This window comes from Phyllobates terribilis, unplaced genomic scaffold (assembly GCF_046119375.1).
Source record: "Phyllobates terribilis strain yellow unplaced genomic scaffold, ASM4611937v1 Scaffold_2__4_contigs__length_985480577, whole genome shotgun sequence".
NCBI lineage: Eukaryota > Metazoa > Chordata > Amphibia > Anura > Dendrobatidae > Phyllobates > Phyllobates terribilis.
In genome coordinates, this window is record NW_027362762.1 from 340620284 (window position 1) to 340643390 (window position 23107).

At 42.1% G+C, this 23107-nt stretch overlaps 1 protein-coding gene across 3 annotated transcripts in view; it reads left to right on the forward strand.

Moving 5' to 3' along the window:
* NF1 (neurofibromin 1) overlaps window positions 1-23107 on the forward strand; it is a 224132-nt gene that overhangs the window by 45916 nt on the left and 155109 nt on the right. For 2 of the 3 annotated variants that reach the window (XM_073664575.1, XM_073664576.1), the window contains exons 10-20: window positions 5739-5867; window positions 6965-7039; window positions 10003-10125; window positions 16971-17105; window positions 18837-18950; window positions 19480-19559; window positions 20163-20286; window positions 20407-20653; window positions 21179-21252; window positions 21364-21447; window positions 22563-23003. In XM_073664575.1, the coding sequence (XP_073520676.1) occupies window positions 5739-5867; window positions 6965-7039; window positions 10003-10125; window positions 16971-17105; window positions 18837-18950; window positions 19480-19559; window positions 20163-20286; window positions 20407-20653; window positions 21179-21252; window positions 21364-21447; window positions 22563-23003 (1626 nt within the window). Of the gene's footprint in view, window positions 1-5738; window positions 5868-6964; window positions 7040-10002; window positions 10126-16949; window positions 17106-18836; window positions 18951-19479; window positions 19560-20162; window positions 20287-20406; window positions 20654-21178; window positions 21253-21363; window positions 21448-22562; window positions 23004-23107 lie in introns of all 3 variants that reach the window. The other variant, XM_073664574.1, reaches the window with a different exon arrangement.

A 23107-nucleotide genomic window follows, 5' to 3' on the forward strand; every position in this document is an offset into this window, starting at 1 on the left:
AATGGTAAAATTAATAGTGTCATTCAATAGTATAACTCTTCCTGCAATAAATAAGCCCTGCTCATACAGCTATGTGGTTGGAGGAAAAAAATTACTCTTGAAAGAAGGGGAGGGAATGAGCGCAAAAATACAGAAAAACTTTTGGTTGGGAGGAAGGTTGAAGAGCAATTATTCCAGTAAATGTTTTCATGAAATTGTGTAGAATTATTATTTTCTCTAATAACCACCCATGACGGCACACAAGAGGATATAACCCCACCCTAATATGGACAGGAAATACGAAGGTTTAAATAGCTCCTCCCACATCCTCCCTCCAGTGTTATCTCCTGTCCCTATCGGGGATGAAGAGGTCATCCCTGGTGTGCTGGGCTGGCGACAGGCACTGGGGAGAAAGCTATTAGCGGGGCAGCGGAGGATCGAGCTGTTTACCTCTCCTCCTCACATGCTCTCCTCCCATCTCCTCCGGATTCGGGACCCCCTCCTCCAGTCCACGCTCTCGGGCAAGGTCTGCAGGATCTTCTGACCGGAGGCCTCTTTGAGCTCTCCGGTCCATCTCCTCCTCCTCTCCCCCGCTGGATGCGCAGGCGATGCTGATCTCCAGGATGTGGAGCGCACGTCGCGGCGCCGGAAGTGACGCCGGGCTTTGGATGATGTCACTTCCGGCGGTTTTGCGTTCCACGGTGGACCGCAGCAAACACGAAGGGGGAAAAGAGCGGTGAAGCCGCCGGTGATCACATGTCTTCACCTGGACACCGGGGGAGGAGCCCTCTAACAGTGGGAGGCGCTGGTCCAGTCGCCCATAAAGGAGCCCTGGACAAGAAGACATCTGCTGGTAGGACAAAACCATGTCTGTTGAAGCTTCTCGCTCTGCATCTGTAGAGCTCAGCACCGGTCCGGTCCCAGTAAGTATGGCACTGGTAGTCCATCTCCCAGATGCAGGTAAGTGATTATAGCTCCCTTTCCCTTCTCCCCTCTTGTAGGGGGACAAGGAACCTGCATCTGGAGACAAAGCTAAACAGTCACGCAGATGTCCCATCTGTACAAAAAAGCTATCGTCCTCCCATAGAAAGCCTCTATGCAAGGACTGTACAGAGAAGATTATCAGGTAGGAACAACGTTCCTTAATGGAAGAAATAAAGGGGATTGTACGTCAAGATATCAAATCCTCCTTAGCCTCAGTCACTCTCCCTACACCCTCACCTAGTCAGGATTCTACATCTACTCCCTCAGCAGCCAAAAAGAGGAAGATCAGCCCGCCAGAGGGAGGGGAGGAAGACTCTCAAGAGGCGATATATATCTCGGAAGATCTTCCAGAGGAAGGTGAACTGAGTCCAACTCCTGATAACTCCCAGCGAGAGAGATATTACTTTCCATCAGATAGCTTGGAGGAACTCCTCCTGGCAGTAAGGAGAACTATGGAGGTCGAGGAAGAAAGTTTCCCAGACAGTACAGGATCAGATGTTTGGGGGGCTACGTTCCAGAAAAAAATGAGTGTTCCCTATACATCAGAGTATTAGGGACTTAGTCTTAGAGGAGTGGGAATCTCCAGAAAGGAGGTTGAATACCCCTACGGAGTTAAAGGATAGATTTCCTGTAGACAATGAGACTGCAGAATGCTGGTCTGAAGTCCCAAGAGTGGATATCCAGATTGTACAAGTGGCAAAGAAAACCACACTGCCCTTTGAAGATTCCTCTCAAAAGACCTCTTGGAATGCAAAATGGAGGGACGACTAAGAAAATCCTGGGAGACCTCGGCAGCACTATTAAACACCAACTCAGTCTCTACGGGCGTAGCTCGATCAATGGCTCGTTGGCTAGATCAACTGGACGAACGCCTAGTCTCGGGCACCCCCAGAGAAGACATCTTCGCATCCCTACCGCTTCTACAGAAAGCTACGGGGTTTTTAGCAGATGCTTCTGCAGAATCAGTGAGAGTGGTGGCAAGAGCATCTGGGTTATGAAACTCTATAAGAAGGGCCCTATGGTTGAAATCCTGGAGCGGCGATGTGGCATCAAAAATGAAATTGTGTTCCATCCCCTTTAAAGGGAAATACATGTTCGGGCCAGCCCTAGATGATCTTCTAGAGAAGGCCTCAGACAAGAAGGCGGCCCTCCCCTAACCTAGAAATGTAAGGAAAAGGCCTTTTCGTCCCTTCCAGGAATAGACCCCTCAATATAGGGGTAAATGGAAAACAGGACGATGGAGCCACCCAAAAGGTACCTTTTCGTCCCTCCCAGGAGCAGACCCCTCAATGTAGGGGTAAAGGGAAAACAGGACGATGGAGCCACCCAAAAGGTAGAGGAGGCAAGAATCTTTTTCTCTCCCAAAATCAACGTCCAGAACAGACCATGACGTCAGGCAGTCGAGGGCCGCATCTCGAATTTTCTCCCTCAGTGGAAAGAAATCTGCTCAGACCCATGGGTCTTGAGGGTAGTCAAGTTTGGAGTAAAAATAAATTTCTCCTCCTATCCTCCACAGAGAATAAAGTTAACACAGCTCTCATCTCAGAGTCGGCAGGCCGCCCTGATATCCGGTCTTACAGACCTTTTGTCATCAGGGTTGATATCCCTGGTTCCTACAAGAGAGATAGGCACAGGACATTATTCCAGACTCTTCCTAATAAAAAAAACAAATGGCTCACACCGAGTTATAATCAATCTAAGGCCACTGAATCAGTATATCCACTGCCAAGGATTCAAGATGGAATCCATCAGGTCGACGGTCCCCCTGATAGGACAGGACCATGTCATGGCCACAATCAATCTCCAAGATGCATATTACCACATCCCAATACATCCACTTCACAGGAGGTTCCTAAGATTCGCAGTGACTCAAGGGGAACAAATAGTCCACTACCAGTTCAATGTTCTCCCATTTGGGATATCACCAGCCCCGCGAATATTTACAAAGGTCATGGCAGAAGTCATGGCTTATATCCGGGGTCAGAATATTTCAATAGTACCATACGTCGACGAACTGTTATTAATCGGGCCCTCAGTACCAGTACTCCAAGAACATATACAGTTGACCACTCAGATCCCATCGTGTCTGGGCTGGTTAGTGAACCACAAAAAATCTGATATGGTTCCCTCCATGACAAAAACATTTCTAGGAGTACTATTGGATTCCCACAGCCAGATGTCATTTCTGCCCAAACAAAAACAGGTCATGCTAAAAGCAAAGATCAATGTCCTAAGAAGCAGGAGATCAGTATCATTGAGAGATGCCATGTCGGTCCTTGGGTCTATGACATCCTGTATCCAGATGGTGGCCTGGGCTCAGGCACATACCCGAACATTACAGACCCACATCCTTACGAATTGGGACGGATCTCCACGGTCTCTGAACAGGAAAATCCCTATACCACCACGGGTAAAGACCTCTCTATTCTGGTGTCTGAGCTGAAAAATCTGAACAGAGAAGTACCATGGATCCAGAATCCGCTAGTAACCATAAAAGTGGATGCCAGCGGGAAGGGATGGGGAGCCCTGGTCTCCCAAGAGCTATGCCAGGGTATATGGACCAAAGAGGTGAGCCAGCGCTCATCAAATTTCAGAGAATTAAAAGCCGTAGAGGAAGTCCTCAGAGCGGCAGAGCCTCTGGTTCAGAAAACTCACATACAGATATTTTCAGACAATATCACAACAGTAGCCCACCTTCGTCATCAAGGGGGCACAAGATACGAAAGCTTAAAAGCAATCTCTGCAAGAATATTTTCCTGGGACGAAGAACATCTTCTATCCCTGTCGGCTCTTCATATCAAAGGTTCAGTCAATGTCCAGGCTGAGTTCTTAAGCAGAACAAAGATTCATCCAGGAGAGTGAAGTCTAAACCCAGACATCTTCCAGATGTTAGTCGAGAGATGGGGCTATCCAGAGGTAGATCTCTTCGGCGGACACCAGAACACGAAGGTACCTCAATATTTCTCCCTGGATCCAAGCGGCCCTTGCTTGGGCATGGACGCATTCGCTCACCAGTGGGAATTCAAACTAGCATATGCCTTTCCCCCACTGCCTATCCTTTCAAAAACCTTACAAAAAATAAGGACAGAGGGACCAGAGTAATCCTAGTGGCCCCTCTCTGGCCAAAAAGAAGTTGGTTCGGAACTTTAACCAGTCTTGAGTGTGGAGAACCCTCTAATCCTTCCTCCCATCAAAGATCTCCTTCTCCAGGGACCAATTCACCATCCGGATCCCGAGAGACTACACCTAGCTTCCTGGCTTCTGAATTCCTGATATTAAAAACAAGAGGCCTCTCAGAGAAAGTCATCAAAACTCTCCAGAAGAGCAGGAAACCTGTAACGAACACTATTTACCATAAGATCTGGAAAACCTTCTTAAGGTGGTGTGCACCCACTCACCCAGACCCTCATAGGGCTGATGTGGCACAGATTCTAGATTTTCTACAAGAAGGTCTGGACAAGGGTCTCAGACCTAGTACTCTTAAGGTCCAGGTAGCAGCGTTAAGCTCATTCTTTGATCAAAGACTAGCTGAACATCAATGGGTGAGAAGATTTCACAGCAGCCACCCGCATCAACCCTACAGTAACCAACTTAATTCCCCATTGGAACCTCAACATTGTTCTGAAGGGGTTAATCCTTCCACCCTTTGAGCCCTTATCAGCCATAAGACTGGACAGGCTGACCTGGAAAATGGCTTTCCTGGTGGCAATAACTACAGCCAGAAGAGTGTGTGAACTACACGCCCTTTCGGTCAACGAACACTACCTGAGAATCCTGGAAGACCGTCTAATTTTCCAACTTGACCCTTCATTTCTACCTAAGGTGGTCTCAAAGTTCCACAAATCTCAGGAGATAATTTTTCCATCATTTTGGGACAACCCAAAAGACAAGAAAGAAATGGAATTCTACACAGTGCAGTACTATTCTCCGAACGTCCACAATCTTCAGGAAACAAAAGAAGGAAGGAAAGACCAGAACCTATTTGTCCATACACAAGGTCCAAACAGAGGAAAGAAGGCAGCAAAATCCACAATAGCCAACTGGATTAAGAGTGCAATTATGGAGGCTTACCAAATCCAGGATTTACCTCCTCCAGCGAGGCTCAAGGCCCATTCTACAAGGGCGATATCTATGTCCTGGGCTGAAAAAGCCAGCACATCCATCGAACAGATTTGCAGAGCTGCTACGTGGTCCTCCATTCATACTTTCTCCAAACACTACAGACTAGACCTAATGTCTGTTGGAGATTTAGCCTTCGGAAGGAAGGTCCTTCAGGCTATTGTCCCTCCCTAGTATATCTTTGGTATACCTCCTGTGTGCTGTCGTGGGGGGTTATTAGAGAACATAGAATTAGACTTACCGGTAATTCGGTTTCTAATAACCCACCACGACAGCACGGGTAATTCCCTCCCCCTTGCTTATTGTTTCTACGACAACCGGATCAGTAGAAATAAAAATTAATTTGAAGCATCTATACTCTTGTGGTCCTTTGTAATAACACTGGAGGGAGGATGTGGGAGGGGCTATTTAAACCTCTTCGTATTTCCTGTCCTTATTAGGGTGGGGTTACATCCTTCTGTGTGCTGTCGTGGTGCGTTATTAGAAACCGAATTACCGGTAAGTCTAATTCTATTTTTTTTTTATGTATTATAAAGTTTTTCTAAATCTACTGTCCCTTATGAACATTTTCGTTGGTTTGAAATATTTAGCAATTTGCAGTCGTTACTTGCTACTTTGTGATTTTCTTAAATAATGTGTACCTCTTGTCTTATTAGAATTTGCTGTTCAATCCCAGCAAACCTTTCTCTAGAGGAGCTGGAAACCAGAATGCAGATGTGGATCTTATGATCGACTGCCTTGTTTCTTGCTTTAGGATCAACCCTCACAACAACCAGCATTTCAAGGTATGTTTGCTGGGAAGTTTTAATCCCCTAGATATTTTGTAACATGCAGATATTCTTTATTTTTTTACTAAGCTTATATAAAGTATGTTCATGTGTTCTCCTTCCTTGCAAATACAGGCTCCAAGACCTTAACTTTAATTAAAAAAGTATTTCATTATTTTAAATGTTTTAATAATAATATTTAAAGAATAATTGTTTTATTAGTTTCAGAAATTAATATTGCAAGTGAAGACGAGAAACTTCATAAAATATCTTATTATATAAAAGTGTATTTTTCCTTTTTCTCCTCTTTTACTGATTTACTCTGTCCACTGATACATTTTTTTTCTGGGTGAAATTTCGATTCTCAGCTCATTTACAGATCAGATATTACCTGCTCATAAAAGTCTATGGAGAGGGGAGATAAAGGGAGACACAGATATGGTGCTAGTTCACTTGAAACTTCAGCTAGGACTGGAAGGCACATTTTTCTGCTGCAATTTAAAGGGTTATTCCTCTTTTTACTTTTGATGGCGGAGATGGGAATAACTACTTATAGGTTCTGGCTATAAGAGGTGGGGCCATGAAAACAGTCCATAACCCTTAGAATGAATATAACTTACACAAACGAGTCCACTTTTACAAGAGTGGCAAAGTTTGGGGTTGACCTTTCTAAAAAGTGAAAAATCCCTATAACGTTACTGCCCTTACTATTCTAGATTTTTGGTACAGGCATTTTCTCTAAGTAGTCATTCTTTATGCGGTGTTGTATGAGATCCTTGGCACAGTGGTTTTGGTGGCTGTTTTATATTTTGTGCCGAATTCTACATTCCTGTTTCTATCTCAAATTAAAGGTCTTTAAGTTTCATAAAATTATCTAGCTGGCCTATTACAGGCTTACACTAAGCCCCATAGATTGCAGTCTTGAGAAGTGCCACTGTGTAAGGTGTTTACTTGCACACATACATTCGTGTTTGCCAAAATCTTTGCCCCTGGTCAGAATTGAATGTATTACTACTACTATTAGTAAAGTTAATGTAAAATATCTTATTGATCTGTTTAATTATTTTGAATATTAATGCAGATTTTTTAGCTATGTGCTTTCACTAACTTTGCAGATATGCTTGGCACAGTCCTCCCCTTCAACATTTCATTATGTGCTAGTGAATTCTTTGCATAGAATTATCACCAACGTAAGTATTTATATTTTTATTGGTCACAAGGAAATGTTAGGATTTTCCAGACTTATGTTCTGTTTTCCGAAGATTAAAAATTAACCATGGGGTAGGAAATGGGTGTCTAATAGCTGTGGGACCCACAGTTGGCACCCCCATAGTAGCAAGAACAGGGGTCCCATGTCTGCTCTGTTACTGGAGGGGAATGCTCAACCTGGCTCTTCTCCAGGTGAATGGACAGGGACAGATAGTACAGCTCTCAGCGATCTTCTTTTGTGTAATAATCATTGAAAAAATGGCCCTGTGCAGTGTGTGGTGTATACACCATCTGAAAGCTGGGAACAAAGGTTCTTATGAATGAACGATGGTTATCAGACCGTCCAAATGAACCTTTTGTCTTACTGTCAGATGAGAAGTTGATAGTTTGTATAATCTAGACAATGCTGAATACACCTGATTTGCTTTGATGATTTGCTACAGTGTATCTGGAGTTCAGGCTGTCTAGAACACAGTACTGTCCAGCTGGATACAATTGTATTAATTCAGCAATGAAAGGGATTCTGTCAGCACAGGATGACTGTTCAAACCAAGTATAGGTGCTTGGAGCATCAGGATATGTGCCAACGATACTTACCAGCCTGTGGTCCTGACGCTGCAGACTAGCCGCCTGCGGCTTCCGCTCATGCGGCACCATTTTTTTTTTCCACGTGCGGACTTTCCTCATTGATGTTAGTCTATGGGGGAAAGTCCACATGCAGACCCACAAGAGAAATTGACATGCTACGGGTCTGAAAGACGCGCCGCATGTCAGTTTCCGTGGTTGAGACGCATAGTGGACATGGGATTCCTAGAAATCTCATCCACTATGCTGTAATATCTGGCTGCTGCAGGTTTGACGCTCCGTAAGTACACAGCTTCAAGCCTGCAGCGGCTCCAGATCGTGTGCACATACCCTCATGGTGTGGCCGAACATTTAAATATACCTGTCCACCTGCTTGTTTTAACTCAAACTCCACCCCTGCGCTTTTCCTTTGACAGCTCTGGCTTCATAGAGCTAGAGAAGGGTGGAGATAGATCGAAAATAAGCAGGTGGGATGATGTAGTTAAATGTTTGGCTGCACCATGAGGCACCGAGCGCCTGTACTAACAGTCATTTTTTGCTGACAGTCCCTTTTAAGCTGGATTATGCCAAACCTTCCTGGCTTTTTATGAATGGATATTTATTATGTTAGATCATGTGCAGACCAGCTAATAAGAATCAGAGTAATACAATCACCTTTTTAATACCTGCTCATTATCTTGACGTTCCCAGAGTTATCAAAAACACCAGTGGTGTCATAACAAATATATACCATTATTATTTAGATACCAGAACATTTTTTTTAAAGATTCCATTTCAAAACATATGCATGATCTAACCCTGAAACATGATATTTAACGGGGTTGGCCCACAAACATTTGTCATTTTCTCAGTTTACATGAAAAATATGCTCTCAGCGATCGTGAGAACATTAGTCCCATGTCCTTTGTATGAATGAAGCATTGATAATGTATGCTCGGTAACTCTGTTAAAGGGGTTTTCTCAAATGATTAAAATGCTTTAGTTAGATACCTTGAAAATAAGCAAGTTTGCAATTGACTCACTTTTTCTGCTGTCATGCTCCTGCAAGGAGAGCTTTTATCTTACATAGTGCTCAGCTTCCATGGAGCTTGGCCGAGTGTGCATAGTAGCTACATTGTAGGTGAAGAGTTAAATTACAACATATCAGCCACCGCTATCCAGCCAATTGATTTTCTATACTGCAGTTATCTGCTCACCTCTCAGCTCCTGTTATAAATCTTGTAAATTCACCAGCCTTCACTATTGGCAACTTTCAGAGCAGGTCTTTTGATCAGGGCTGTCACTGAGCTGTGTGCTTGTTCAAATGCCACTTTATCTCTGTAAATATAATGATAAAAGTGTGGACTCCAGATGAACCAATGATAGCTGAATGTGTTACAGCAGAACTAGTGCTGAGCTTTATAATTCTATTAGTACTGCAGTTGTGCTGCTCGCTAGAACTGTGACTCCAGGTGAGCCCACCCTGCCAGAAACCAGTGAGTAAGGAGACTGCATAGCCCTGAGCTGCTGAAGAGGCAACTTCAGAATATCCTTTTAAGTCTATTAGACTCACAGAAATATCTCCACCCCATCAACAATGGATGGAGCAGTAGTAGTGACCGTGCTTGATCCAATGCTCTATTCTACATGTGGTACACAACAATCATACCAATTATGTATCCTGTATTTTATTGGATGCTAACCTTGTGCTGGGTACATAATAATTAAAATAAGACCTTTGTGCAAGACTCTTCAGATGTCGTGCTATTGCCTTAGAAAACATACTGCCTAGTGTGCTATAGTGACTCGTAAGACTGGTTTCCATGTGATTTTTACATGTACATTATTGGAGCTCTAACTTCTTCTTTTTATAGAAAATAATATAATTTTCTCCCTAAAACAGACTGCGTTGTGGATTGCATCCCCTAAGCCTGGTGATTTGCAGCGCTAGTATCCGTATCGGAATTCAGCCTCCTGCAGTTTCCATAGCGGCATTAATGATCTCACTGTAAGGAAGCTTTTAGAGTAATAGGACACCACAGGAAGTAACCCTACCGCAGGCACAGAAGGGCTTGCAGGCAGAATGCTCACACCATTGTATTCAATAGCACTGACTCAGCATCCTGTTAACTGTCATCAATGACACTAATTCTCTGGTGCCTAACAGCTGATACCAGAGTCTGCTCTGTCACATGGGCCAGCTTTAACCTCTTCGCTGCTGGAAGAAATTCCAAATGTGAGAAAATGCACGCATACAGTCAAATACAGTATACCTAGTGAATGGGTTTAGGAGATTTAGCCCCACTGAAGTTAAAGGAGATGACTGTTATTTTTCTGAAATTCTTGTGACCCATATTCCTCTCTCACTTTTCCCTTGAAGTCTGCCCTGGACTGGTGGCCGAAGATTGATGCTGTGTATTGCTACTCAGGAGAACTCCGCAGCATGTTTGCTGAAACGCTCAAAATTGTCATGCAGTTACATACAGCAAACCGTCTGACGCCGGTAACGTTTGGAATTTGTGTGTGGGTTTGTGTTTGTGTTTGGAGCCTTCGTTACAAATCCTTTGTCATTTCTCATCTCTCCTTGACTCATTATCGTATCACTAAAAAAAGTGCATTATTTATTTTATAGCAACAGATACCCCTTTTCATGCTTTTATCGTTTTTATTTATTTTGATGTAGGTTTATAAAATGTTGGCATTGTGTCATTTGTTCCACTTTTGTTATTTGCATCATAAAGTGTGTGTTTTTTTTTTTTAAGAAAACATTAATCCAGTGATCCAGAGCTATTTTATTACTATTTTTGGGTTACAGCTGGATTCTGGAGATGTTGAATAATTTACATTTATCATTTGTTCCAGTCATATGATTTAGATGTATTGTCTAGTTATCATTTTAGGCTGTTAGATGGTACAACAGAATCTCTATTAAAGCTTAGTTCAACTGTATCAAATTAATATGGCAGTAAGGGGGAGGGAGGGGGTGTGAGCTAATTGCCCCGTCTCTACTTTAAGACCAGTTTCACATGAGCGTAATACGAACTAATTCATATTACAGCCAAATATCCTGGCAGAAGGTGACGGCAGCGTAGGTACCTATGAATCTGGGAACCTGACAGCTGGTGCATGCTTCCCAAACTACCGGCAGCATGTGTCTGACACTGGCTCTGTCGTGACACTGGCTCTGTCGTGACACTCAGGTTATTTTTACTTTTAAATGCTATAAAGTTTCAGGGAACAATATACATCTAAAAGCCGGCCAGGGACTTGTGCTGCTTGGGTGACTAGTCCAAAAGGCTGGACCCTAGCTGCTTTTCTCCTCCTCCTATCCTTGAGTGACAGGACTCTATTTGTGTGGATAGAGAGAAACCTAGGACCATGGGTAGCATGAATCAAACACTGGCTGTATTTCAGACAGGTATGTTTCACTTTAAAACATAGTGACGTTTCAATGAAAATCATGTGTTTTAAAAGCCGATCAAGACAAGTGACAGGTGACTAGTCCAAGAAGCCACTCTCCAGAGGTTCCTCTCCACCCTGCTTCACTTGAGTGACAGGTTGCTTTCCTATACACACACATAAGGAGTGACCGCGGTGGGGTCTGGCCTCTTGGACTAGTCACCCAAGCAGCATTTTCCCCTGCTGGCTTCTAAAATAGTTTTTTTTTTTCTCTCTGAAACGTCGCAGCATTTCTTAGTAAAATGTATCTGGCTGAAATGTAAAGGCCAGTGTTTGATACCTGCTGCCCGAGGTTCGGGTAGCAGTCATCAGCAGTCGGCTTCCCTTTAAATTGTCCATACACATTAGATAGGTGTCGGGCACACTATTGTTAGGCTGGCAGCTATTTTTCCCGACTCCCCATACAGACACCCTGCTTGGCCCATTGCTCTTGTGTTCTCAGAGAGAGCCTATTCCAGAATCATCTGAAATCCAAGAAAAAGAATCGGCAATGAATTCCACCAGCTGGATCGGGGGAGAGTCAGGAGGCTCTTATACAATTAGATGGATGTCCAATCCTGCCAAAATCGGCAGGTGTTTTTTATTAATTTGTATGGGGACCTTTAGTTTGGCTCATTAGACATATGGTTGTGCCAAGTCTTATGGGTGTAATTACGCCTGTGTGAAACTGGTTTAATTCAGTGCTGGACACCTGATGTCAGACTTTTTAGGCAAATTATTTGCAACCAGACGGTCTGACAGAATTGTACTGACTGCAGAGATGAAAAGTAGTTCAGCAAAAGTCATTTTCAAATTTTTTTCATTATTAATCAGATTTTTCTAAAGATGCCTGTAGAAGACGATTCTTTTTAGTTGCTAATCTTTACATGGATTTAATGTTATTGACATATAGGATCGTGTTGGAGTGGGTGCTGAATGTGGCTACTGTCATTGATTGGTGGTGCTTTGTCTTCTGCTTGCTTTGTTTTTATTGGCTGCTGTCGGTCACATGATCAGATGCCAACCAGTCACTGTTTTGCATGGCAGTGGGCTTCTGTTGCTGTAAGTATGACTCATTGTAACTACCACAGAAAAGGCTTTTGATTTGTTAGACTTTTCTGTGTATAGTTACCCCCAATAGTCACGTCATTACATTTCAGATATACCCAGTAGCATGTCTTCACTACTAGTGATGTAATGCATTGAGGCAGGACTGTATTAATGTCAGCAGTCTAGGAGCTCTGTACTCTGTTCTGTTGCTGCACACGTCTTCATGAACATTTCATCACTTCATTTCTCAGTTTTATTTTGTCTTCGAACTGCTGAGATTTTTTGATTCTGTTCACTGACTACAAACCACTCCATATTTAATTACAACTGACTATTAAATGTCTATTGAGCCTTAAAGCGCACCTGTCAGCAGGATTGTGCTCAGTAAACTGCATACACTGTCAGGTGGGCGACATTACACTGAATAATATGATACCTTAGTTGATGAAATTTATCCTGTGGAGGTTGTGTAATCTTTACTTTACTTTAACTTTGGAGATAATGATATGCTCGTGCGTCGGGGTGGCCTGTGGGGGCGCTGTGCATGGTGCTCTGCTTACAGATTCATCTGTATGCTCTTATGACAGCTCACTGTGCCTTCACTGACCTGCCTCCTGTTTTACCTAGCCCCGCACTACTAGATGCATTATGTAAAAAAGGAGGCAGGTCAGTGAAGGCACAGTGAGCTGTCATAAGAGCATACAGATGAATCTGTAAGCAGAGCACCAGATAGAGCGCCCCCCACAGTCCCAACCCGAAGCACGAGCTTATTATCTCCAAACTGAAAGTAAAGATTACACAAGAACCACAGGACAGATTTCATCAACCAAGGTATCATTTTAATCATTGTAATTTCGCCCACCTGACAGTGTATGTAGTTTACTGAGCACAATCCTGCTGACAGGTGCGCTTTAAAGGGAACCTGTCACCATGAAAATGCCCTCCAATCTGCAGGCACAATATTATGGAGCAGGAGGAGCTGAGTATATTGATATATAGTTTTGTGAGGAAAGATTCAGTATAACTTGTGATTTAATAAGTTAATCCTCTGCTCTTGGATGTTCACTCCAGTGGGCGGTCCCATCAGTGACTGACAGTTATTTCTGTATGTGCAATTATACAAAGAAAGCTGTCCGTCACTGATAGGACCGCCCACTGGGCCACAAATCCCAGAAAGAGCAGAGGTTTATGTGATTAAAACACAAGTTATTCTCACAAAACTATGAGGCTGCTTATCTCCCCTTGCTCTATATTATAGTGCCTGAAGATTGGACTGCATTTTCATGGTGTCCGGTTCCCTTTAAATGAATAGTATTTTATAAGTTGTCAAATAAACAACATTTATCATCTGTATATACATATATGATCCCTGGGGGTTTGGCTGCTGGGATTTTTGCCATGCCTAAAACGGGGTCACATAGTCCCTGTGTTAATGGAGCGGTAGCAAGCTTTTGTGATCACTACTCAGTTCACCTCTCCTGTGTAAAGATGATGCATGTTTTTGGGACAACCCCTATAAACACAAATGGTGAAACCAATAAACTGCTATACCTAATGCAGGGGAGGGGAAAACATTGTGTTTCCAAGTTTGGAAGCTATTCACTAACCATAGGATGGGAATAACTTCCCAATCACTGGAATGCCCACTGATCTTAAAAATCGGGGTTCTTCCTGTGTGAATGGGCGATCCTGCGCATCTCTATTCCAGTTATTCTCTATGGAACCCATGGAGAAAGCGTACCATAATGTTCACCTGATATTCAGCGCTACAGTTGATAATATCAGGTGCAAGTGATTAACTGCCTCTCCATTCACATGGGGCTCTTCAGATCCCTAGGTCTTGGGATTGGTGGGGGCCCACAGCATTCGGGAAGTTACCGTAATCCTTATCCTGTGAATAAAGGGATTACTCCAAATTTGGTACAATCTCATTAAAGGAGTTGTGCGGTACTTTAGATTACCCCCACCCATGTATCCCCCCCAGGTCCCTAAGACTTTTTGTAAATACCTTTTGCTGTTGATAAGGCCTCTGAGCAGTGCTATCGGTGGCCGCTCACAGGCATCACGTGACCCCAGCGTCAATGTCACAAGTGAGGCGTGACTCAGCGCTGGGGTCCCCGCGGTGGCTGCTGGGTTGTGGGCGGGATTACCCCCCGCGTCACACCCGGCATCCACCGCGCGCTTTCCCAGTGAATGGGGAGAGGCAGAGCACTCGGTGGATGCTGGATGTGATGCGGGGGATAACCCTGCCCACAGCCTGACATCCATCTGGAACCTGGAAGAAAAAGACCCCCGGCTGCTGCCAGCACTTGTCGTGACATCAGCGGATGTCCGAGCCGGCTGCAGCCGGGGGTCCTGTGATGCCTGTGAGCAGCCACCATTAGTGTTGCTCACAGGCATTATCAACAGCAGAAGGTATTTACAAAAAGGCTTAGGGACCTGGGGGAGGATACATGGGGGGGTAATCTAAAGTACCACACAGCCCCTTTAAGGCCATTTACCCACTTAGTTTAAAAGCTGCCTTTTTTTGTATGCAAACAACTTTGTTAAAACAAAGTGGATATGATTTAATGAAAACCAATGCAAACTTTACGTTTAAAGACAGTATAAAAGTGAACATTTTGCTTCATTTTTTCTCAGTAGGCTTTTTGATAGGGAGCCTGAAAAAATGTATGTAAAAGACCCCTCCGAAACATAATTGCATTAATAAGTGCAGAATTCTGTTTCTGCACTTAAAGGGAATCTGCCTGCTGGTTTTGGCAATGTAATTTGAGAGCAGCAGGATGTAGGGCCTGAGAGCCTGATTCCAACAATTTATCACTTGCTTGGCTATGTTTCCTGTTTCAATACAATCAGTGTTTTATCAATATAAGATTATTATTACAGTACTAGGTGTCTCATGTCTCCTAATGAATGGCTCTATATACCCATGCCGCACCACAGACTAGCAGCTTTCTGTTAATGTACAGTACAGTGTACACAGAAAGCTGCCAAGCAGTTGTGTGGGTGGGGTTATACAGAGCTCAGCATTCTGAGCACTGCTAGATCTGCAACAGAGAAAACTGGGATTGTGTTAAAATGGCAGCATGCAGACCAGCAGGTGACACTTTGGTGGAATCAGTCTCATCCCCTACATCATTCTGCTCTCAGATTACATAGCGGAAAAACTGCTGATGGATTCCTTTAAAAAATGCATCTCATTGTCCCAAAAATAAAAAAAAGTCTATCTCATTAATGCAAAAATAATTTAATTAGCGCCTTAATGGTGTTATACAAGTATGATTATAATATATGAACTGTTTGATGGGTATGTAGTGGAATATGTTTGTGCTCTTCCAGCAGCCTTTTTATGCCTCACAATATATAACTTCTGTGGATTCTGTTCATGAAATGAAAACTTTGAAGTATTGTTTTTTCAGCATGCTCGGGGACCATTGATATTATAGCGTCTCCCCAGGTACAGTAAGGATTAGTGCAGAAATGTCATCTAAGTAAGGACGGACTGCATTCTGCTTTAACTATACCCCTATTTCGTGCAGTGGCCAGTGACCACTTGTCTGAGCAGGTTTATGTGCCCTGTCTCTCTTCAAAATGTGCAAACCTCTTACTTTTATAGAAGTAATAAGTCTTTAAGAAGTGGGTTCTTTTATTATCCGCTTTTTAGTTAAGGGGCTTTTCCTGGTACAAAGTTAGAAGCATAGAGCACACATACTAACACTTTGATTTTGCCCACTTATATAGCACCATCATAAAGGATAATAATAAATCATCACTGTCCCCATTGGACAATTCACTATCTGTATGTCTTTGCTACTTATTCTATGTAACAGTTCAATCCCCAAAAGCAGATGCCAGAGTCTGTGTCTGCAGGTTCTGAATAGCTTTATTGAAGCAGATAAAAAAAGCTCATATAGGGTTATATTACATGTCACGTGTACATTACAGTAATGCAATGCCTATATTTTTTGGACCCAAAGTGAGTTTTCGGTGCGGAATTTCTACAGAATTATGACTTTTTTGAGCACCTCTTTAAAGAAGGTTCCCATTAAATTGCCTTTTTTGGGTCTGTACTGCTTATCCTAATTGACAGCTCATTTACATTTTGGTTTACATCACATATGAAAGGATCAGATGTATCACACAATCACAATGTTAAGGGTTGTTTTTTTTTATCCTTAAAGGGTACGTTCACACACACTCAATTTCCACAACCGATTTTCCACAACCAATCCACATCAAATTAGCAAACAAATCCATGTGTTACATGGAGATAGGGATGCAGTCTTGCTCCGATTTCCACCTATGTATTCTAATGTGTGACATCTGCAGAGAAAATCTGCAGCATAAATTTACATGCTGTTTAATTGAAGTGTCAATTTCTGCTGCTTTTCCCAGCTCATGGATGAGATTTGATTGACATCTTATTCACTTTCCTCCCACAAATCAAGACCAAGAATTCTGCAGAATATCTGCTTCATGTGAACATAGCCTACATGTGCTAACAACATGAAGACAAATTCTACAGTGAACCTCCCCTGATACAGGCTTGTCTGTAGTCTACCAGCTGTTCATGGTAATCCATGATACATTTCAATGGTGACAGTGATACATTTAGAATAATTAACAAGGGTCCTTGTATCATCTGATAAGAAGCCACTTAGTGCTCTTTGTAGATGCACAGAACTCCTATCTGTAGGGAAGGATTGCAGGCAAGTTGTCATTTTTTCCTGACTTGTAAAGCCCTATTCTTGTTTGTCATGCAGACGGCAGAATGATGGATTGTATATTTCCCAGTCTCTTTATACTAAATGTACAGTTTATCATTCCTTCTATTGACAGTATACTGGAATTTTTCCTCAGAGTCTTACGTTTAAAGAGAAAATGCCATACCTTAAATTTAAAGAGAAGCCCACCGATCTGGAGACCAGAAGTTATAAGTACTTATTGTTGTCTATGGTCAAACTCATCCATGGGGACCCAAAGCTGCTTTTGTATGTAAGTAAAGTGCATTGCCCATTTCTATTACCTTTGTCCAGGTATCTTGATGATTGTGATGAATGTCATTATGTAATGGATATAGAGGGCCTGTCACCATTCTTGATAACAGAAAAAAACAGACCAGCACTTCCAAAACAAGAAATAGGTGTGAACAGGTGCTTACTAGGAACAGGTACCTCCATATACAACTAACAAACAAAGCAGCACTCTGCAAGTGGCTACCAGGTACACATAAATTGGCAAATTTATGTGCTAAGATTTCTCATTTATTTCTATTTTCTAGAGCAGTAATGCTATTCAATTTTCATATATTTCATGTTTGCATACTTAGCATTGCAGAGTGCTACTTTACCATTCTTGATAAGTCTGTCTTAGTAAATTGTTGCATTCTCCATTAAATGGGAACTGAACTTTCAATATTTGCATAAATGTAATTTGTAATACATTTTGTCAGAGAAATATTCCTCTTTCTCCACTTTCGAGCCACTTCTTCCCCTGCTTCCGCTTCAACTAACCATTTACACAGAATAATCTGCTCAACACCATTTTGCTCAAGAGGTGTCAGGTTTCTCAGTAATTTGAAGTCTGTGGAGAGGGAGGAGGAGAGAAGTAGCATAAAAAGCTGAGACAGACTGCAAATTCTAACTATCTTATCCCAGCGCTGGATTCACAGCTACCCTGCTGCTTCTGGCTGTGTTCTGCCAAAGGGAAGGGCAGGAATCCCTTCCTGTGTTTTCAGTATATGGGAGACACCGTTGCAGCTTGTATTTTTCCATCAGCTCAGAGACGACTGAAAATTAAAGAGAGAGTCTGTAGAGGAGGAAAACTCACAAAAAATGCAGGCTAAAAGTCCTATAATGGCCAGATGGTGTTTTTCCTAATGTCCACAAATGAAAGCCTATTCTGAAAAGTTACTTGAAAGTATAGTTCCCTTTTAGTAATAAGGGGTTAAGAATTTGCTTCAGATATTTCTGTATCATTTTTGATGTATTTGCATTAAAATAAGTGAAAAAATTGACATGCTGCAGATTTGTAACTGCTTCAGATCAGCAAGGAAAAAAATAAGCAACATGTGCATCAGATTTCAGAAATCTCATTAATTTTTCTGGAACAGTAAAATGTTGCGTTTTTCGTGTTGAAAAACACAGAAAAAAACGCGACATGTGAACTTACCCTAATTCTGGATCATCTTTTCTTAACTCTGCATCGTGTTGTTACTCTTTTATTCCTCCTGAACATTTCTGAAGAAATTGAGTGCTGGGTACTACTGTTGTTCTTGTCAAAGGGGTGTGTCTACGCAGGGATACTGCCAGCACTTATTGGACAGTGTCAGTGTGGGGGAACACTCCTCAATCTGGCAACACCCAGTGGTCAATTTATTACAGAGGAACTGCACAACATAGATTTGTAAGAAAAGTTGCTTGCTGTAAAGGTCCTAAAATTGTAAGTACAGTGAGCCAATAAGATGGTACATGAAGAATCTAACAGGCTATTGTGTACAGAACTTATGGGTATTCTGACTGTAATACCTCTGTACAATTGGATACTTGTATTGTCTTCTTATTGGTATTTATTTTTCATAAATCATTAGTGTTCATCAAGAAATGATTTATCTGATTTGGGTTAAGTGTCATGTTACCTTCAAGCAGACAGACTATATATGAAAAAAAAAAAAAAAATTTTGGAAATATGCTTTGATTTTCTTATATTGCATGACTTTGTTTCTAGAACCCAGGAAAAGCCGGACCTGACACTCAAACCAGTACTGCCGAACTCATTAATGGTTTGGTACAGCTAGTCCCACAGACCAACATGCCAGAGATAGCACAAGAAGCCATGGAGGTGAGTGAGATTTTATGATTTTACTACCAAACGCAGAATGAAATTAATATATGTATGCCCGTTTTTTTGGTTTTTTTTTTTTTTTTAGAAAGATCCTCATTATGAAGCCAAGGCGATAGCATGTGGTTTGTGTGTGCATTTTGCACACCGGTCATCCAGCCAGACAATAATAAATCAGTATATTGCATTTCTACGCTTATGGTTCCACATATCGATAGTTTATATAGGTATATTCCTATCACAGATATTTATGACAGTCACAGCACTTGTTTCTGATGGAAGTAAATGATAACCATGCACATGCGCACGTCTTTCTATTCTCTTATCTCCCGTCAGCCTGCGTTCACCTCGCCAGACAGGAGGCCTTCAAGAGACACCCATTCTTGATGTAGATATGGGTCCCAACACTGTCATCCATATCTAGCAGGCAATTGCAGCATGTCATAATTGTATGACGTAGGAGTTCCCTCTTCTGCACCTGAATTGATCTCTCTCGTAGATCTTAATAAATGTATTTTTTGCGTAATAGGCATTGTTGGTCCTACATCAACCAGACAGCATTGAGCTTTGGAATCCAGATGCTCCAGTAGAGACGTTCTGGGAAATAAGGTATGTTGAGCAGTTGTGTAGTATGCCACTAGTATGTAAAAGTTCTTTTTTCCCCTAGCTAATAGTGTTTTGTTCAGAAGAGAAAGTCTTTCTAGTAAGAATTGAGGTTGACTTTTCTTTGTTAAAATAATATCTGTACATGGGCAGACTTTTATGGTGGGCTGCACAAATGGTGCAGAAATTTCTGGCCCAAATACTTAACGCGACTTTGCTTGCTGGTTCCAGTAGTCTTCACTTGACAGCATGTGTGTGATTTGCACATTTGCGATCAAGTGACAGCTAAAGTCTCAGCCGCATCTCGCTATGTTCAATTGCGAGGCTTTGCTGAGACTCTTTCCGGCACTTGATCATAACTATGAGAACCGCATGCCAACACATGTCTTTTCGACTCGTCAAGCAGAGCCAAATCCTACCGGTATGTGCAATACACACTGTTCCGATTCGGCAAGCTGCAGCGCTTGCTGAAGATTTCACTAGGGGCAAGTAAGCCATTTTGGAGTATTGTTTAGAATTTAATTCTCAGTACAAACAAGTTGTACAATGGACAGACATTTTAATGGAGTATAGATATTTTATTAAAGTTTTTTTTCTTTTTCTTTGTAGCTCTCAAATGATTTTCTACATCTGTAAGAAATTAACCGGCCACCAAATGCTCAACAGCACAGAAGTACTAAAATGGCTCCGAGAAATTTTAATTTGCAGAAATAAGTTTCTTCTGAAATACAAGGTATTTGTAAGAGTTGTCTCTGTGCTGATGCTGATCGCTATGGCTTGTAGTTGTACTTTTTGTTCTTGATTTCTGTGAAGATTGTGGGTAATGTATCTTTATGAATTTGATCATTTTTAGGAAAGTGCAGCAGCTGGAAGTGGAATCCCAATATGCCGGCAAGCTCAAACTAAATTAGAAGTTTCACTCTACATGTTTCTCTGGAGCCCGGACATAGAAGCTGTTCTTGTGGCAATGTCCTGTTTCCGGAGCCTGTGTGAAGAGGCTGAAATCCGATGTGGAGTGGATGAAGTGTCTGTTCACAATTTCTTGCCAAATTACAACACCTTCATGGAGTTTGCATCCGTCAGTAACATGATGTCAACTGGTAAGGACATCTGTTGAATGGGCACCCCCTTATCAAAGACAGACCGAATATGAATCATTTATTAAGAGAAAATATATTTTCTGATTATATCCCTGTATTGCGTGGGGAGAGCTCTGAGTGATTCAGGTGAGGCTCGATGAGTCTTAAATGGAATCTGCCTTGTCAAAAAAAAGCTTATTAACCTGCAGATATAGGGTTAATCTGCAATTTAATAGCATTCTGAAGCCATGTGGCTGCCGCACTGAAAGCTTGGCTGCTGGGAGGAAATAAACTTTATTCCTCCCAGATGCCTCTGGCTTCCAGTCATAGAGACACATCCGGCGTATATACTGGACCGCTGCCGGGGAGAATAAAGTTAATTTTCTCCTTGCAGCATTCTGCTAAGTGCGACTGCCACATATCTGCAGGATAATAGCGTATTTTCTGGTGACAGGTTCCCTTTAACGCAAATAGAAAGCATACTTGAGGCATAGTTGCCCTTATCTTCAGTAACTAAATGCCATGGATGTACATGTTGTCTTTTAGGCAGAGCGGCTCTACAGAAGCGAGTTATGGCCTTACTTAGAAGAATAGAACATCCAACAGCTGGGAACACAGAGGTAAGGTATTCATTTCTAGCAAACCGTTCTTTTTTTTATATTTGAAATATATAGGTTAATTATAGCTCTAAAGTGATATTTCTAAATATTGCAATATATCTTACTTTTTAGGCATGGGAAGACACACATGCAAAGTGGGAGCAAGCAACAAAGTTAATTTTAAACTTCCCAAAGACTAAACTGGAAGATGGTCAGGTAGAGAAATATTTGCTGGATTTTTTTTTTTTAATTTTAAAAATAAAATTGTGTCGTAATTCAGCCTCTGTGCAAAGTCCCTATTAATATGCTTAGTTGCTTAAAGAAGCTGTCCCATGAACTTTATGAACTTTTTTTTTTATCTTGTAATCTTTGTGTATGTAATGTAGTTTGTGTCTTAATATGGTCACCTACCACTTTCTTCTCTGGTATCCAACGCTGTTCCACTCATCTTCTCAGTGACGTCACTACTTCATAATATCCGGGTCACTCTATGCATTAGCCGGAAGTCTCTTTTTCAATGTAAGTCTATGGAGCCTGATGCTGACGCTCAATAGGCTTACATTGTAAAAACTACTTCCAGGTCACACACAGTGCAGTGTGAGCAGGAGAGTCTGAAGAGCAGTGATGTCACTGAAAAAAGGACCCGAGCGGAGCTGAATGCCGGAGAAGATGGTGGTTGGTGAGTATATTAACACACATGACAGCATACTACATACACAGACTTGGGGGTGGGGGGAAGGTTATGAGAGGGTTTATTTAAACAAATCACAAAATTTCTCTAAAAAAATACATTCAGAATGGGTTTGACTTAATATTAATGAAACATTGGGCTATACAATGACATATCCTTAGGGTATCACCATGTGATCAGCTTAGGTCTGAAATAGCCATGATCATGAAGTTGAGGGCTCTTTCAGATGTCCGTGATCGGTCCGATGTCTGATCACAATGCACAGATGGGCCGCACATGTGACCCGAGCGTGACAGTTTCATAGAAACATGTGAAGCCGTCATGCTTAGGTCTGGAGATGGGCGACCAATCCTTGCATTGTGATCTGACATTGGACTAATTATCATGGACATCTGAAAGAGCCCGGGCACTGTAATCACATTGCACCCCTACTAATCACTGATTATTTGCATATACTTGGAGTAATACTTCAATTTTAGAAGTGGATAGCCTTTTTATCTTGAATTGCTTGAGACTTTCATAGTTGCCATATATTCTGTTTGTGACTTTGTTGTGGATGTTTGCCATGTTAGTTAATTCTTCAGGTTAGATTATATGATGTGTGTCTGCACATGATTCATTTAGGTTACTTTCCCTACAGGTCACAGAAAGCCTTCATAAGACCATTGTGAAGAGGAGAATGTCTCATGTGAGCGGAGGAGGATCTATAGATCTTTCTGACACGGACTCTCTTCAGGAGTGGATTAACATGACTGGGTTTCTTTCTGCCCTTGGCGGAGTATGTCTGCAGCATCGCAGTAACGTCGGACTTGTCACATACAGTCCGCCCATGGGGCCTGTAAATGAACGCAAAGGCTCTGTCATCTCAATGGTGTCTACGGAGGGAAACCCTGAAACCCCTGTCAGCAAGTTTCTTGACCGGCTTCTCTCTTTGATGGTGTGCAACAATGAGAAAGTTGGGGTGCAGATACGAACAAACATTAAAGACTTGGTCGGCTTAGAATTAAGTCCTGCATTGTACCCAATGCTGTTTAACAAAATGAAGAACAATATCAGCAAGTTTTTTGACTCCCAAGGGCAGGTAAGGAAGAAGAGGCTAATGTCTTTTACACGTGTGCATGTTTAAATTCTAGTTTGGCAGTCTAACGGAGAAAGCAACAGTCCATCTGTCTGCATCCTGCTTGT